At 47.4% G+C, this 15386-nt stretch overlaps 1 protein-coding gene across 2 annotated transcripts in view; it reads left to right on the top strand.

The window, feature by feature from the left end:
- Positions 1-8007: 8007 nt before the first annotated feature.
- The window catches only part of KCTD1 (potassium channel tetramerization domain containing 1), a 97770-nt gene continuing 90391 nt past the window's right edge, over positions 8008-15386 (top strand). Inside the window, exon 1 of one of the 2 annotated variants that reach the window (XM_080920227.1) lies at positions 8008-8330. Coding sequence is in view for 1 of the 2 variants with exons in the window: in XM_080920226.1 (XP_080776352.1) it covers positions 9017-10465 (1449 nt within the window). In the remaining variant the exon portion in view is untranslated. Of the gene's footprint in view, positions 8331-8997; positions 10466-15386 lie in introns of those variants that run through there. The other variant, XM_080920226.1, reaches the window with a different exon arrangement.

Raw genomic sequence — 15386 nt, 5'->3', positions numbered from 1 at the left:
ATTGCTATCAGTCACCTAAATGCCACCAAACTGAGACTGATGTCACAGCAAGCTCATTCCTGGGCCTTGCTCTGTGATCCTCCCTTAAAGCTGTCTTTTGTATGTCTCCATATGGCTGCAAAGGGGGACTGGCTTTCGTATTCTCCTCAAACCCTGGTAGTTCAGAATAGCTTCCCAGGGTGGGAGCAGAACAGCCCCCTGAGAGCCTCTAAGGTACTCAGAAATGGGATAACTAGAAGGAAAGCCCAAGAAAAGGCTGTTAATGAGCACACCAGCCCACCTAATTTTCTGCATTCTCTTTCTCCCTCCCTCCTACTCTCACTCTCCCCCCTCCTCTCACTCCCTCTTCCTCCCCCTCCTCTCACTCCCTCTTCCTCCCCCTCCTTCTCTGACTCCCTCTCCCTCTCTCTCCCCCTCCCTCTCTCACCAGGTGATGCACACTTCCTTGAATGTGTCCTCTTCCTACCTGCCCTATAACTTGCTTGGCAGATGGGGCCAAGACCCCTCAGCATAGCTCATCTTTCTCTCGCAGAATCTCACTAAGCAGCCATTCGTAAAGGAAAGAGGTTTATTTCTTACAGGAGCTGAAAAATCTTAGATGAAAGAAAAGGTCAAAATCTAGCAAGAGCCTTTTTGCTGGTAGAGATTCGGAGGCCTGAAGCAGCACCGGGCTTCTGATGCAAGAAGAGCAACTGTGCCAGAGAGCTGCTTTTGTGACAAAGCCACTCCCTCCATCCCCATTAAGCCATTAATCCCTGAGTGAATTAATCGTCCATGAGAGCCTAGTCCTGGCCACTCAGTCCCCTCCTGAAGGTCTCACCTCTCAAGTGCCATTAACATAGCACACTGGGGATTAAGTTTCTAGCACATAAAATTTGGAAGACACATTCAAACCATGACATCCACTGATGACAGTTTTGATTTCTGAATGTTTAAATATTTAATGTTTAAAACTTAAATAGTAAGCTCTCTGGGGTCAGATCTGTAGAAATATACTAGAGTACAGATTTTTTTTTTCTGGAAAAATAGAAATAGAATCAGAATAAAGTGGCCAGGAGAATTGTTCAGAAAGTGTGTGTGCTTTGGAGTTGGACTAACTAGGGATGTATGAGAGGGGTTATTTAAGCCCTCCAGGTTTCCACTTATGTGTAACATAGAATCCAGCTTCACATCTATTTGTAAAACAGAAGAGTTTTCCAAATACAGATCCTCAGCAAATGCTCCCTAAATGTAACCCAGAAACATGCACACATACATACATACAGACACACACACACACACACACACACACACACACATCTAGGTTAGATGTCTATGGTTTCTCCATCTTCATTTTGTTCTTATAGCCAGAAAAGTATCATAAGCCACGATCTTGTTTTGTGTTTTGTAACTTCAGGAAGAGCAGAGAGAAATGATAGCAAAGTAGATGCCATCGATGTTTAAGAGTCTGGTTTTATATGGAGAAGTTGCCTGTGATCCTGAGATGTTGCAGTCAGAACGTGGACTGTGGAAAGAATTAACAGTCTCCCACAGTAGTAGGCTGTCCTATGGTTGCCCTGTCTCTGGATGGAGAGGTAGGCTACAGTATTGGTGGGTTCCCTGCCTCTCCCTAAAGCAGCTCTCCCTGTCAGGCATGAAGCTCAAAGGCCCAGCATCAAGTTAAAGAAATGGAACAAACTCATCCTGGGGCTTCCTTAAATATTCAGATAAACCCATGTGCCCCTATCAGTTAAATTAAGCTTTTCTTAGAAAAAGTAAGTCAATTAGTTCAAAATGTGGGTTAGAGCTTCTGGGTATTTAAGAGAGGGTTTTTTTTTCTTCTTCTTCTTTTCCTTTTTAGTTCATTAGAAACACAGCCACGGGGCAGGCATATACTGACTCCTCCTCACATCCTGTGAGGATCCACCAAATACCTTGATACAAGTTTCTGATACCTGGATCTTCAAATGCTGGTCCTTAAACTCTCTCTGGGCTTGGAATGTATCATTGAGATCAAGCCCTTTGGCTTAATATCCTGTCTTCACCAAGAGGTACCTAACAAGGCTGCTAAGAAAGTATGTCTGTCTTCCTCTTCATGTAGCAATATTTTGTGAGCTCGTATCCATAAAGGCAAGTCTCTGAGACATTATGAATCATCGTTGTGAAACATATTTTGAACATAAACTGCAGAAGTCACTAGTCCCCGTGGCCTAGACACAAAATAAACCAAACAGAAATAAAACAAGATTTTCTTAAGAATCTGGCCTTCTGGCAGTGATTTCTTGGCCATCATCCATGAACATTGTCATGACTTGTGATGTGGTCACCTATGTGCTTTCTATGTCCTATTGGTAATGACAAAAAGCAATTATATCAACATTTGGAGATAAAGGATTGTTTTTAATTTTTGTTGTTCATGTTGTTTTGATCTCACTAGTTCAATAAACTATTTGAATATAGCGAACAGTCTTAGAAATATTTTATATACTAAAACCATTGTAAATAACTCTATTACTCGAAAACATTTACTACATGACATTAACACATATTATTTCTTCTTCCACTTTAATCAGCATTGTGATGAAATGGAAATATATAAAATCTATATTACCAATAAATATGTGTGATATGTGTATATATAGTAACAGTAGGAATGAGTGCTTCAGTGGGATCTTTAAAGATACATGGCTAGAAGATAAGGAAATGACTCTTCCTGCTAATTAGGTTTGATTATCTTCACATTTGATTGTTGGGATATTATAACAGAGGGAGACTGCAAACACACAAGTTGCTTATAGAAAACCACATTCCTCTTGTGTGTATTTACTTTTGAAAGGCCCAGGGAATTGGTAACTCTTAGCTGGAAAGGTCTAGAATTACTGGTAGCACTTAGATTCTAGACATTCTGCTCCTATCAATCACTGTGTTAAGTTTACTGTGACTGTTTTTTCTGGCACAGCATCAAAAGCAAAAATATGCAATACTCCTCCTTGCTCCCAAAGATACACACAAAAGGGCCAAGAACTTGAGTAGAATGTTTTGCAGGTTAGTCTGGTTGGGTGGGTAGGCATTTCTTTTGTCTCCAAAATGTTTCATTCTGAGTTCTTCTAACACACTAATGGGGCTTTACTTCCAATGAATCAGGAAAATAGAACCACTGCGTGACAAAGGTCATACCAAGTCTTCACCCATTTCTGCAATACTCAAAGCCCAGGGCCTCACCCTAGCAGCTGTCTTGCCAAAATCCCCAAGTCACAGGCACAGGAACTTGAGTGGCAGGGAATCAGTTCCTTAAGAGAGAGTGGTGTGTGTGTGTGTGTGTGTGTGTGTGTGTGTGTTTATTCTTTGATTCCTTAGTGGCTGCATGGGGTAAAGAAGTTTGCTCATGAACTATGGAAACAGCTTGTGTATCCCGGAGAGGTCTGGACTGGGCCATGTGTTTTAACTTTTTAACATTTATTTTAAATGTTTCTACAGTGTTGGGAGCCAGACTGGGAGCCTCTTACCTGCTACAGGAGTGTTTTTTCACTAACTATACACCACAGCCTACAACATAACCTTTTAAACTGCATTGGCCTTGGTTTTATCAAAATATGGGAAATATTGGAGCTTTAACAGCTAAGAGCTATTACTAGATTCAGCCTAGTGTGGTTCAGCACATCTGTCACTCCAGCACTTGAGAGAATGCTGGGGCAGGAAGAGCTTGAGTTTGGGACCAACCTGAGCTACATCATGAGTTCTTGTCTCTCAAGTCAAATCAAATCAAATCAAACAAAAAACAAAAATACAAGCCAATAGTTAAATGTTTTCTAATGTTTCAGATACCATGTTAAATGCTTAAAATAGCAGCTTATTTAATTTCAAAATAATCAAAAGTTGTTGACTTATGTCTCAGAACACAGAGTAAAGAAAAAATCTTGACTTTTATACAAAGGGCTGCTTGGTATAAGAGGAAGTGGGATTTGAACCCAGACACCCAGGGTTCAGAAAGAAAGCTCTCAGCAGCCCTGTTCCACAGCATGCAGATAAAGTCAGCTACACAAAAGTATTTGTACATTTATTGAGTATTTTATATGCCAGTCACCTTGCGAAAACATTTTTGGGGGAAATGAATGGGGTACAGTTGTGAACACATTTTTGTCCTTTCAAAGTTATTTCTCCTCTGCTTTGTAGTAGAGTTAGACTACATGAGTTCAAATTTCATTTGAGTTCAACAAATGTTACTTGAGATGATCCTCAATTGAACATAACAAAACTAATAGTGAAATTGGAAGGAAAAAAAAACTCAAAATAGCTTCGATTTAAATTCATATTTAGCCCTCAAAAGCACTTTATGAATCTTTAAGTAATCAAATCGAGAGAGCATGGTTTTCTCTTTTGATTTGTTTCTTTAAAGTGATTAACTAAATGCTTTTTCTGGCCTCTGCCCAAGAGCCCACAAAATCCTGCCAGTTTAGCAATCCAGATCCTCTCCAACCCACCCCTTCTCACACACAGACATCCCCATTCCCTATCTGCCCTTAAAGAGTTCACAGTAACTCATTAACTCCGCTGGTGGGGAGGAAGTGGTCCCTTTCTCTACTGCAGTAATAACTTTCTACAAAATGTTCCACTAGAGGAAAAAAATGACAATAGACATATTAATCCCAAATTTAAGTTCTCTCTAACTTTCAGGGACTGGTGTTGTCTAATCATTATTTTGTCCTGCTTTGGAATGGCAGACTATCGCTCATGCACTTCTGGGTTTTTCAAATTAAAAAAAAAAATCCTGATAAATATGGGATTTAATTAAACACAGCCCCTGTTTGCTTGATTATTTATTCATTTATTTATAATAAATGGCCAGGGAGCCTTGGGCAGCATTCTGAGACACACAAGTGTATTGGGTTAGTAGAGAAAGCTAGGCAGTCCTGTACTGAATGTATCACATGAGCCCCAGAAAACTGGTAGCATTGTCTAAACATTGGCTTTTCAAAGAGGTTGCCTAGTGGTTTTTTTTTTTTAAAAAAAAAACTGTATCCTAACTGATATTTGCAACAAAAATGTGAGAATATGAATAGAAATCTGTGGCATATAAATCAGGTGTGTGTGGGTGTGTAGGATTTCCTCCTCAAACAACCTAGTCTCTCTCTACTTTCTGAGATGGGGAAACACAGAGACCAAGGTGGTACTTTCTAATTGTATTGACAGAGACACCTCAAGTGGACAGAACATGGTGTGGAAGTTGCAAACCCCTTCAGGTGGCTAAGATGAAGAATCTGACGGTTGGATGGTTGCAGCAAAAGTTCCACATTAAACTGGTTTGGTTTTGTAATAAAGAAACCACAGCTCTTGCACAGTTGTGAGTGGGGGTCTGAGTAAATTTCAGGATGTGAAGTCAAGTGGAGGACTTAGAAGCCAGATAGACTAAACAAGTAATAAATGTTGCATCAACAAAAAAAGAAAGCATTTTTAAGTTATTTTTTTTACTTCAAACTGAGTATATGGAACCACGGTATGGTTTTAAGAGATCATTTAATTATCATAGATCTTTTTTTTTTTTTTTTTTAGTTCAACTGTAATTTTATGCTATTGCTTTTTAAAAACTAAGAAACCTTTCCCGTATCTTTCTTTTCTCTCTGTAGGTGGAAGCAGTGAGAAAAGGGTGCATATTTGATATTTCTCGTTGTGAATGCTTTGTTTTGTTTCTGGCGGTTCTGCTCAGTAACTATGTTGGTTAATAACCTGAAGAAGTCTTTTTCGGTGTCTGATGAAGTATCCTTATAAGTATAAATTTTTGGTAGCCGGTCAGAAGCTGGTGTGAGAACAGTTAGCTTACTTTCCAAGGTGCGGTTCTTTAATCCCTAGTTTAAATTCGGGTCCTGCCGGTTGTTGGAAAATCGTCAAGGCAGCCCCCGAAACTGCTGTTTCTCCAAGTCCGTTAAACAGCGATTCATGCCTGGGTGGCATTTCCCCCTCCCCTGTTATCCCTCACCCACATCGCCTGGCTTTTGCCAGTAGGGACTTGCCCTGGGGGGTATTTTGTCCTGGGAACACAAAACTATTTTCTTTTCTGGAAATACGTTGACGTCAACTGGAAGCTGTTTTTGGTTGCTTTGTTTCCCGGAGCGTCCAACCAAGCACACCGCCTCCGGCAAACTGCAAGCAATTGGAAGCAGCTCCCCTAGAGAGGAGGGGAGCTGGTGTCTGCTTGGGAGCGAGTTGGGGGGAGTGTTGTACTCTCTGTGCTGCAAAAGTGGGGAGACCTGGAGAGCGACTCCCGACTCCCTCGAGGGCCCAAGCATGGAACTTGATCCTCCAGGCGAAGTCCCGAACACAGCCTGGAGCCAAGGCGGACCCCGGGTTCATAGCGCTTCTAGAAGTCCAGGTTACTGGTAGTTAAGTGACTTGCCTGAGCCCAACGGAGTTCTCAGCACTGCAGCAATTCTCCAAGGTCCCAAATCCTGGCACCATCACAGGACCAAATGCAGGCACTCCGGAAGTGGCGGTGTGCAACTAGCCTGTGCTGGCTCGTGAGCTGAGCTTTGAGCCATGTGTGTCCACTTAGCTGCCCACTGCTCCAAGCTCTGGGAAGCTAGTATATTTCTTTACATATATCCAGAGCTGAGACGGAGAACAGAATGCTGTGAAAAATCTGACAGCCTCTCTAGTAGCACCTAGGATTCTAACTCCCCACAAGGATAACCTCCAGGATCCTTTTCTCCTTGCACAGTTGTAATAAGAGGGCGTGCATGCGCATGTGCGTGTGTGACCTGTGAGAATGGGACTTGTTACAACTTGTTCCACACCTGGCAGGGCTTCCTGACGCTGTGGTGTCCAGGGCTGAGGAAGCTCTTGGAGGGCGACGAAATATGGCTCCAAAAAGCCACTCTGATGGCTACTTGGCCCGGCCTTAGCTTTTCTTTTTTCTTATTAATTTAACGTTCCTTGTAAATTACAATTTGATGGGTGGTTTCTATTGTGGCACAAAATAATAAACGCCCTTGGGGGGGGGGCGGAGAAGGACAGGCACCAGAGAAAGGGCGAACAAGTAGTTGAGGCAGGACTCCACACAGCTGAATTGAGACATAGAGGCAAATTCCAATGACGCACACGGGGACCCAGCGAGGCTGCCTCCAGGGAGACATGGCCTGGCACTTGGGCACACTGCTGCGATCTGGCTCCATCGGCTCTTAATGGCCTTGGGTCTCCGGCCTGACTGGCAAGCCAGTGGACACTCGCTGGAAAAAGGATGACCGCCCTGGTTACTGCCACCAACAAATAGAATAGTTAAGGTCCTGGTGTCACTAGGGCGCTACCCCCTGGGCCGGGAGCGGGGTTGGTGGTAACGCGAGGACGTGCCCAGAGCTTGGGCGCGCCGGGGGCGGAAGTTGGCTGGAAGTGGGACAGTACCTCCTATGGGAAAGCGGGACCCGGCTAGCTCTCTGGCTGTCTTTCCAGTTTCCGAGGTGCCCGCCCCCACGCGCCGGAGGCAGCACAGCCCCGAGGGCGAATGCGAGGCAGTTGGCAAACTTAAGAGTGAGAGCGCGCTCGAGATCCTAATTGCTAGAATTGTGGCGAGAGCGGGGGCGACCCAAACCCAGGTTCACTTTTTCCACCCGCCCGCTCTCGCTTATGCTTCAGGGAACCGCACTGCTTTAGCGCCAACCTGGGCACTCCTCGCCCCGGAGTGTTGTGTCATTTTGCTCCAGGGCAGGGAGAACAGCGGCCCCAGTGGGTGGCAAGTGGGTCCCTGGGGTCCCGGAAAACAACTCTTCCCACATCTCCCCTCCCACCAACCCCTCCCAGTCTTTCTTTCTTGCACTTTCCCGGGGCTGGCTAGACCGGCGCGGACTTGCCCCAGACCTTTGGGGAGCGCCCCAGGTCTTTAATGACAGCTTAAAAGTGGCAGTTGGAAACGTCTAAACAGATGAGGCTGACGTGGGGCGTGTTTCGCTCCTTAGCAAGAGTCGGGATGGGAGCTGGGAGCCGCGCTGCTGGCCCCAGGCCCCTGCTCCCCGCCGCCAGCAAGTAGGTGGGGGAGCCGCTTCAGCCGCCAGCCCCATCCCGCTCCCAAGCCTCGCCCGCTGCGCCCTGGCCGCGGGCGCACAGAGGGTGCAGGGCCTCCCCGAGCCTCCTCCACCCAGCTCATTAACCTGCCTGCTCCGGGCGGTCCCGGACACCGGCTCCTCGCAGCAGCATCCGCGGCCGGTTCTGTAGCAGCCTCCCGATCCCCCGGCTTCGGGGGGCAATGAGGGGGCGGTGGAGGGGGCACTGCTCCTCCGGCATTACCTAGTGAAGCGACACCGCCCCGCCCTCCCGCCGGCCCTCCCTCGCGCCCGCCGGGGCCCGCCGGCCCGCTCCGCCAGAGGGTAAGTTGGAAGTGTTTCGCCCCCACCGACAGCTCTGCCTCCCCTCCCTATTTTTTCCCCAAAGTTTTCCTAGAAGTGGGGATCGGGCTAAAGGAGGAAGAAGGTCCGGCTGGCCTCCCTCTTTTACCCCCTCCTGGCCACAGTTATCCCCCGCTTCCCCTCCCTTGGCATCCCCCTAACCCCTCCCGAGAGGCGCTCCGGAATGACAATTGGAGCGCGGCTCCTTTAAGAGCCCGGCTTTGCCTCCCGGTAGCTGAAGGTCATTAAACACAAAAGCTCTCAGCGCTGCGGTCCAATATAGCGCATGCGCCCTGCCCGAGGACTGGCAGGGAGACGGCAATATGGCGAGAATGCCTGGCAGCGGGGACTGTAACACCAGCGCGGGCGGCAGCGCCGCCGCTGCGGCCGAGAACAATGGGGAGCGGGGCGAGGGCGAGCGCGGGTCCGGGGGCCGCGGTCGCCGCTACGGCCGCCCGCATTACTGCAGCGCGGGCGAGGAGGAGGAGGAAGAGGAGGAGGAGGACGAGATCCAGGAGGTGCAGATAACGGGGGACGAGGAGGAGGACGGAGGTGGGGGGCTGGAGGAGGACGAGGAGGAGGAGGAAGAGGAGATGGGGATGGACTGGGAAGAGCCCCTGGAGCCGGAGGACTCGGCCGGGGAGGAGCTGGAGCCCGAGCCGGTCCATATGATCCATATGGACCAGAGCGCCGCGCTGGAGCCCGAGGCGCCGCCGAGACTGCTGGCGCCCCGGGCCCGCGCGGGGCCGCCCGGGGACAGCGCGGAGCTGGACCCCGACGTGCTGCAGCGCCCCGAGCGGGCCCGGCTGAGCGAGAACACCCGGCTGGCCACCCGCTACGCCGTGCGCATCTTCCGGGAGTACCTGAGCGAAAAGGCTCAGAGCCCGGACTTCGAGACCATGGACAAGGGGGCGCTGTGCCGCGTGCTGCGCTCCTTCTACGCCGAGGCCCGTTCTAAGAGCGGCCAGCTCTACAGCAAGTCCTCGCTCATCAGCATCCGCAGCTCCCTCAACCGCTACCTCAACGAGCCCCCTTACTGTCGCACGCTCGACCTCACCAAGGACCCGGAGCTGCGCAGCGCCAACCTGACGCTGGCCGCAGTCATCCGCAAGCTCGAGGAGCAGGGCGCGGGCCCCGTGGTGCAGAAACAAGCCATCACGCGCGCCGACCTGCGCAAGCTCTACACCTCCAGCGTCTTCAGCACCAACACACCCTTTGGGCTGCTCAACAAGGTCTGGTTCGAGACGTGCATGTACTTCTGCACGCGAGGCCGCGAGAACCAGCGCGAGCTGGAGGAGGACTCCTTCGGGCTGGCCATGGACGAGGACGGTCGCAAGTTCGTCTACTTCAAGTCGCTCGGGCCTTACCACAAGTCGCGTTCCTCGTCCTGGAGTAAAAAGCGAGCGGAAAGCAGCGACGAAGAGAACTTGCCTCGCATGTATGAGACGGGCACAGAGTTCTGTCCCTACGCCAGCTTTGTCAAGTACCTGTCGAAGCGCAATCCCCTCTGTAAGGCGTTCTTCCAGCGGCCCCGGGACCACTGCAGCGAGGGCGATGTGACATGGTACGAGAACAAAGCCATAGGCAAGAACTTGCTGGGCACCAGGATGCAGATGCTCTCCAAGGCAGCCAAACTGTCCAAGACCTACACTAACCACTGCATCGGCGCGGTGTCCATCGCCACACTCAACAGCATCGCGGGCATCGGGACTAAGCTAGGCTCCCCGGCCCCGCAGGGCTGCTATACCGACTCTCTGAACGGGTCAGCTCGTCACCACTCCCACCATGCCCCCACTCATCCTTCCCACCACCACCGCCCCCAGCCGCCCTCGCTGGGTAACACTTATATCCTCCCCAAAGACAGCCAGGTCGGGCCCGACGTGAAGTCCGAGGCTGCGCCCAAGCGCGCGCTGTACGAGTCAGTGTTCGGGTCCGGGGAAATCTGCGGCCCTTCTTCCCCCAAAAGACTTTGCATCCGTCCCTCCTCGGAACCTGTGGATGCGGTGGTGGTGGTTTCCGTGAAACACGACCCCCTGCCTCTTCTTCCAGAAGTCAATGGGCACCGAAGCACCAATTCTCCCACCATAGTTTCACCTGCCATTGTTTCCCCCACCCAGGTAACCAAAACGACGTCTCTGCATGAAATGTTTGTCTGGTACCAGTTCAGGACTAACTTTTGTGCTCTAGGAGATCGGGGTTGTGGGGAGGATTTTTTTTTTTTTTAAGTAGTCGTTACACTGCACAGGATTTGGTACAGTTCCTAGAAATACATGTTCTCTTCGTGCTTTGGGGGACTGGGAACTTTACACCCAACCTTTAAAAGACGCCAAGGATCCCTTTGCTTCCAAGTCGGTGAAGCAAAGTAAAGCCAGAGACCTCAAAGTTTTCAGAACAAAAGGGTTAAGCTCGCTCTTGGCAATGCCTCCCATGATGCCTGAGTTTTATAAGACAGGGACTGCCAGAGAGCTGAATAGAGGTAGTTACCTTAAAACATTAGAATGAAGTTACTCTTAAAATGCTTATTTCCATACTCGCCATAACTTCTGAAGATAGGGAAAAAACGCTTCTAAATTATTAAAAAAAAGAAAACATGGCAATTTCACTTCCTGTAGAAGAGCTTTTTTTCTTGCTTTTTTGTTGTTAAAAGGGGCGGAGACTAAAGCAGCCTGCTGTAGAGTACCAGTTTATTCTTTTAACGTGCAGCCCTGTGTAACTTGACCTTTGGGGTGTCATTGTCACCAGTGTGTGTTAGCATTACTCAGATTGGAAAGTGATGTTTGGGCTGGGGACATGGTACGCAGGAGTGCTGCCACAGCCCAGGGCACTAGCCAGGTTGAAACTTGCTCTCTTGGGCCCAAACAAAGAAGTGGGAGGCATTACCCTCAAAGTAAGTCAAAAGCCAGACAAGAGTAAAATGTGGGCCAATCAGCTCACCTGTCCCGGCTTAGGTATTGTCACTAAGTCTGAAAGAAGCCTGCTCCATCTGTGACAGTACTGCGTGGAGACTGGACCTGAGTGTTAGAACAGCCTTTCCTTTCCCTCTGCCCCAACCTGTTCATCAGCACTGTCAAGGTTATCTGCTTCTCCAGAGGCAACCACAGGAGGTCTTTTGTGTCCCCATTCTCTGGCAGGTGCCACAGGGAGTTGGTTACTACGTTGACCTCCCCTACTATCAGTAGAAATAGAAATTCTTCCCCAAGTGTGGCGCTATGATGCAAACCCATCACTAACTCTGTGCTGTTTCTCCAAAGTGGAAATTCCAGTTCTGATTACCAGCTAATGGGCAAGCCTGGAGGCTGCCAGGAAGGTGATGACAGTCTTAGACACTGGCCTCTAAGCCACACAGGGCCTGTAGGCTGTGTCCTGTGCTCCCCTCTGTGTGGCCCATTCTGCCAGCGGTGGTTTTAAAATGTTTTAAGGGTAGAGAGGCAAATTGGAGGTTTGCCGTGTCTCTGAAAGCAAACCAGCAATGTTCATATTCTTCTAATAAATACCCTCAAAGTGCCTTAGGTTAGAGTGAGACCTGATTAATTAAACGTTTTAAAGCCTAAAACTAAAAACTAAAACAGGTTGTCCACATCACTTCGGTCTGTGCTCGACACTGGTGTCATCTAGATGTGTGACTAAAGAGTCCGGAACAGTTATTTCTCGTCTCTCCTGGCTTTTGTTTTCTATGAGTGAAAACCACTTCCCTGGGTTTCACTTACTGGACTGGACTAAATCAACTTATACAACTTCATACTGACACTATTCTCAAGTCCGTGTCGGGCAACTCCCAAGTTAAGTGTAGACCTGAGTATATTTTCCATGTGTAATTACTAACCATGGCTGTCCAACAGGGTCTTAGTTAGAACTCTGAAGAGCAGGGGTTCTGTTTGCACTTTTCAGGGGTGGGGTTGTATTCCTACAGAGCAAGTCCAGGGCTCTGGGCAGGTCAGGCAGGTGCTGCATGTACTTAATAGTCACATTTTCGGTTAGAATCCAGTAGAAATCATTTCTTTTTAAAGAAACTAGCAGTAAGATATTGAAAAGAACTTTAAACCACCGGCTTCATCAGCACTCACTGAAGGGGGATCATCATGGATGCTTTCTTCAGGGAGAAAGATGACACTGAACTCTTACCTTAAAATCCCTACCTTTCTGGATTAGTGACTGGTGAGGTTGGTGGTCAATTGAGATGTAAGGCATCTTCTCTTCTCAGTCCCCTGGAGATGCCTGGGGGACTGTGAGCTCCAGCTGTGTTTTTCTTAATTATAAACATGGCACCTTAACCTTAATAACCCTAACCTGCAGCCCTGGTGGCCATGTAGGTTAGGCACTGGTGCTGAAGTCTCCTCTAACATGGCGAGTTCCCCAGGAGAGGAAGACTCTGCTAATGGAGATAAATTCACAGTCTAGTCCCTTCTTATCCTCGGGACACACATTTCAAAACCATCACTCACACACAGCACCGAACCATAGGTATAGCCTGTCCCCTCCTCCCCCGACACACATACCGGTCATAAAGCTTGATTTATATGTCAGGCTCAATAAGAGGTGGGCGGCAGCATCTTTTGATAAAAAAATAGAACACGTGCAGTATCCTACAAGGAAACTTATCTACTGCTCATGACTTATTTATTTCTGGAATTTTCTATTTAATATCTTAGACCATAGTTGACCTTGGAAAGGAGAACCACAGGTAAAGGATGAATACTCTCCTTCCTTTCTTTTTCTTTTTTAAATTTCTGAGGGTGATAAGAAGTGTCTTCACTGATGGGGATGGTAAAAAATGAACACACTCAAGAATAAATAGGATGGAGTTTATGATTTTTGCTCTAGTGTATCTGCCTTTGGGAGGATGATGGTAGTTCTAATTGAGGAACTCTGATTATCTCCAATGCTGTTAGCAGCCAAAAGTACTTTATGTTTCCTTTTCCCTCCAGAAGGGTCATGGTGGTCAAAGTTTTGACAGCAATTGTATGTTCCATTGTATTCTGTTGGTTGTTTATGTATTTACTTCAGTTCCAAGAACTTAACCCAGCACTTTACGTATGTTAAAGACTTAACTTGCTGTGCTCCGTTTTAAAAGTCTCACACCATCAAGCGCAGTGGTGCACACTGTGAGCCCGTCATGGAAAGGTTGAGGCAGGAGGGTCTTGTATTTGAGGCTAGCCTGGGCTGTGCAGTGCAATCCTAACCTCGAAAATAAATGTAAAAACATATTAAATAGGGAAAAATAGGCCTAGTATGGTATTCTACATCTTTATAACTATTCTCTTTGCATGAAAACACAGCATTTCACCCACTTAGGTAGATGGTAGAAGTTTGTAGTTTGTTTGTGGCACTGGAATTGAAAATAGAGTCTGAGCTGTATCTCAGCCCTGGGATTCTGTTCAATCCAAGGTATTAGTAAATTTACATTCTAGTCACCACATCTTCTGCTGATGTTTTTACAGATGATTTATCCTCCAGTGAGGAATAAAAATGAGCAACTTAGTTCATTATAAAACTTACTTGAGGCCAAAGATGTAGCTCAGTGATACAGCTTACACTATGTATGCACAGAGCTACAACACCACCCCTCCCCCATCAGCCTCAGGAGTACCTGCAGACTTGTGACCAAGGTGTCTGGTTACACTCACTTGGCCCTGAGTCATTCTGCTGGTACTTTTAAGGAATTCTGTAAGTAGAAAGTCCAGCAGCATAGTAGTTCAGGTGGAGCAAGTCCCCTCTTTCTGTGAGATCACTGTGTTGCTCTCCAGGTTGATCCTTAGAGTCTAGCCATGGGAGCAGCCCCCTAGCTGACACACACAGCTCTTTAATACACCTCTGGAAGAAGCTAGATGCTAACATCCCTGTTGCTTCTAGGGGGATGCAGTGGTGTTAGAGAAGGTTGTGCTGTGTACCCCAAACTGGCCTAGAATTGCAGGTCCTGCCTTTGCCTCCTAGTTCTGGGATAGACATGCCCTGCAATGTGTGGCCCTGGAAGCCATGCGCAGAAGACGCTGCGGTGTGCTACTTACAGATCCGATGGAAGGAGTGTGCTTTGGATGGAGTACTGAAATCACCTCTGAGGTTGTTATGGCTTCTGAGGAAGATTAGGCGGGAGGCGTGCCTCTTTGTAAAGGTGAGAATCCCTGCAGGTGTGAAAGGCAGCGGGACTTCTTTGTGCTGGTTACTTGGGAGCCTGAAACTTCCTTGTTAAAGATGGCTGCCCCCCTGTTTTCTTGGTTTGTGGCTCCATTCCTTTTCCTGCAGTAGTTTGCTCTCTTAGGAAGCCTCTTCATGTCTTGTGTGTGTGCCCGGCTTATCATTCTCATTCAGGAAGTAGTGAGTGTGTGCTGACTAATTCAGCCTTGAGCCAGGAATTAGTAAATTGATCAGTTTTCTACTTGGCAAGTAATCTCACTGGCAAGACTTCAGCCTCATTTCAAGTTAAAACCAGATTAAAAAATAAGAAAGTTAAAAGCTGGTTTTGGGGGTGGGGAGCTATAAGGGCCTCGTGTAGCTCAGGCTAGCCTTCTACTCCTAAGCCTCTTTCTTCTGTGCCCTGAGTGCTGTGGTTACAGGTATCAGCCATTACGCCTGACTGATACACTCAGTGTTTTGCAGCCATTGTGAGAGGAAAGATCTGGGTTTATACTTTTCTTTTTCTTTATGGAGTCTTCCTATTACTATCAGCACTAAGGGATATTATTATTATTATTATTATTATTATTATTTAGTTTTCGTTACTTTTGGTGAAATAGTCTTACTGTGTTACATAAATAGGGTTATACTGTTTCTCTTTCGCTATCTCAGCCATTTGAGCAGCTAAAATCACAGGAGCGCATTACCAGACCCAGAATTTATTAAGATTTATATAAATCAATACCAAAGGCCAGTTCGCTGTTCATTAAAGCAGAAATAGGAGTGTCCAGTCGTTGGCCTCCTCTGAGTCATCGTCCACAAAGCTCATAGTTAACCATCTCAATCCCCAAATCCTGTACCATTTTAAGTAAGTTTATGCTGGATTGCATTCATTGTTATTTTGGGTCACAGGTTGGATAATCCTGA

The sequence above is a fragment of the Micromys minutus genome, assembly GCF_963924665.1.
Source record: "Micromys minutus genome assembly, chromosome: 8".
Taxonomy (NCBI): Eukaryota; Metazoa; Chordata; class Mammalia; order Rodentia; family Muridae; genus Micromys; species Micromys minutus.
Note: the sequence above shows the minus strand (reverse complement) of the source record. Positions and strands in the feature narration are given on the sequence as shown.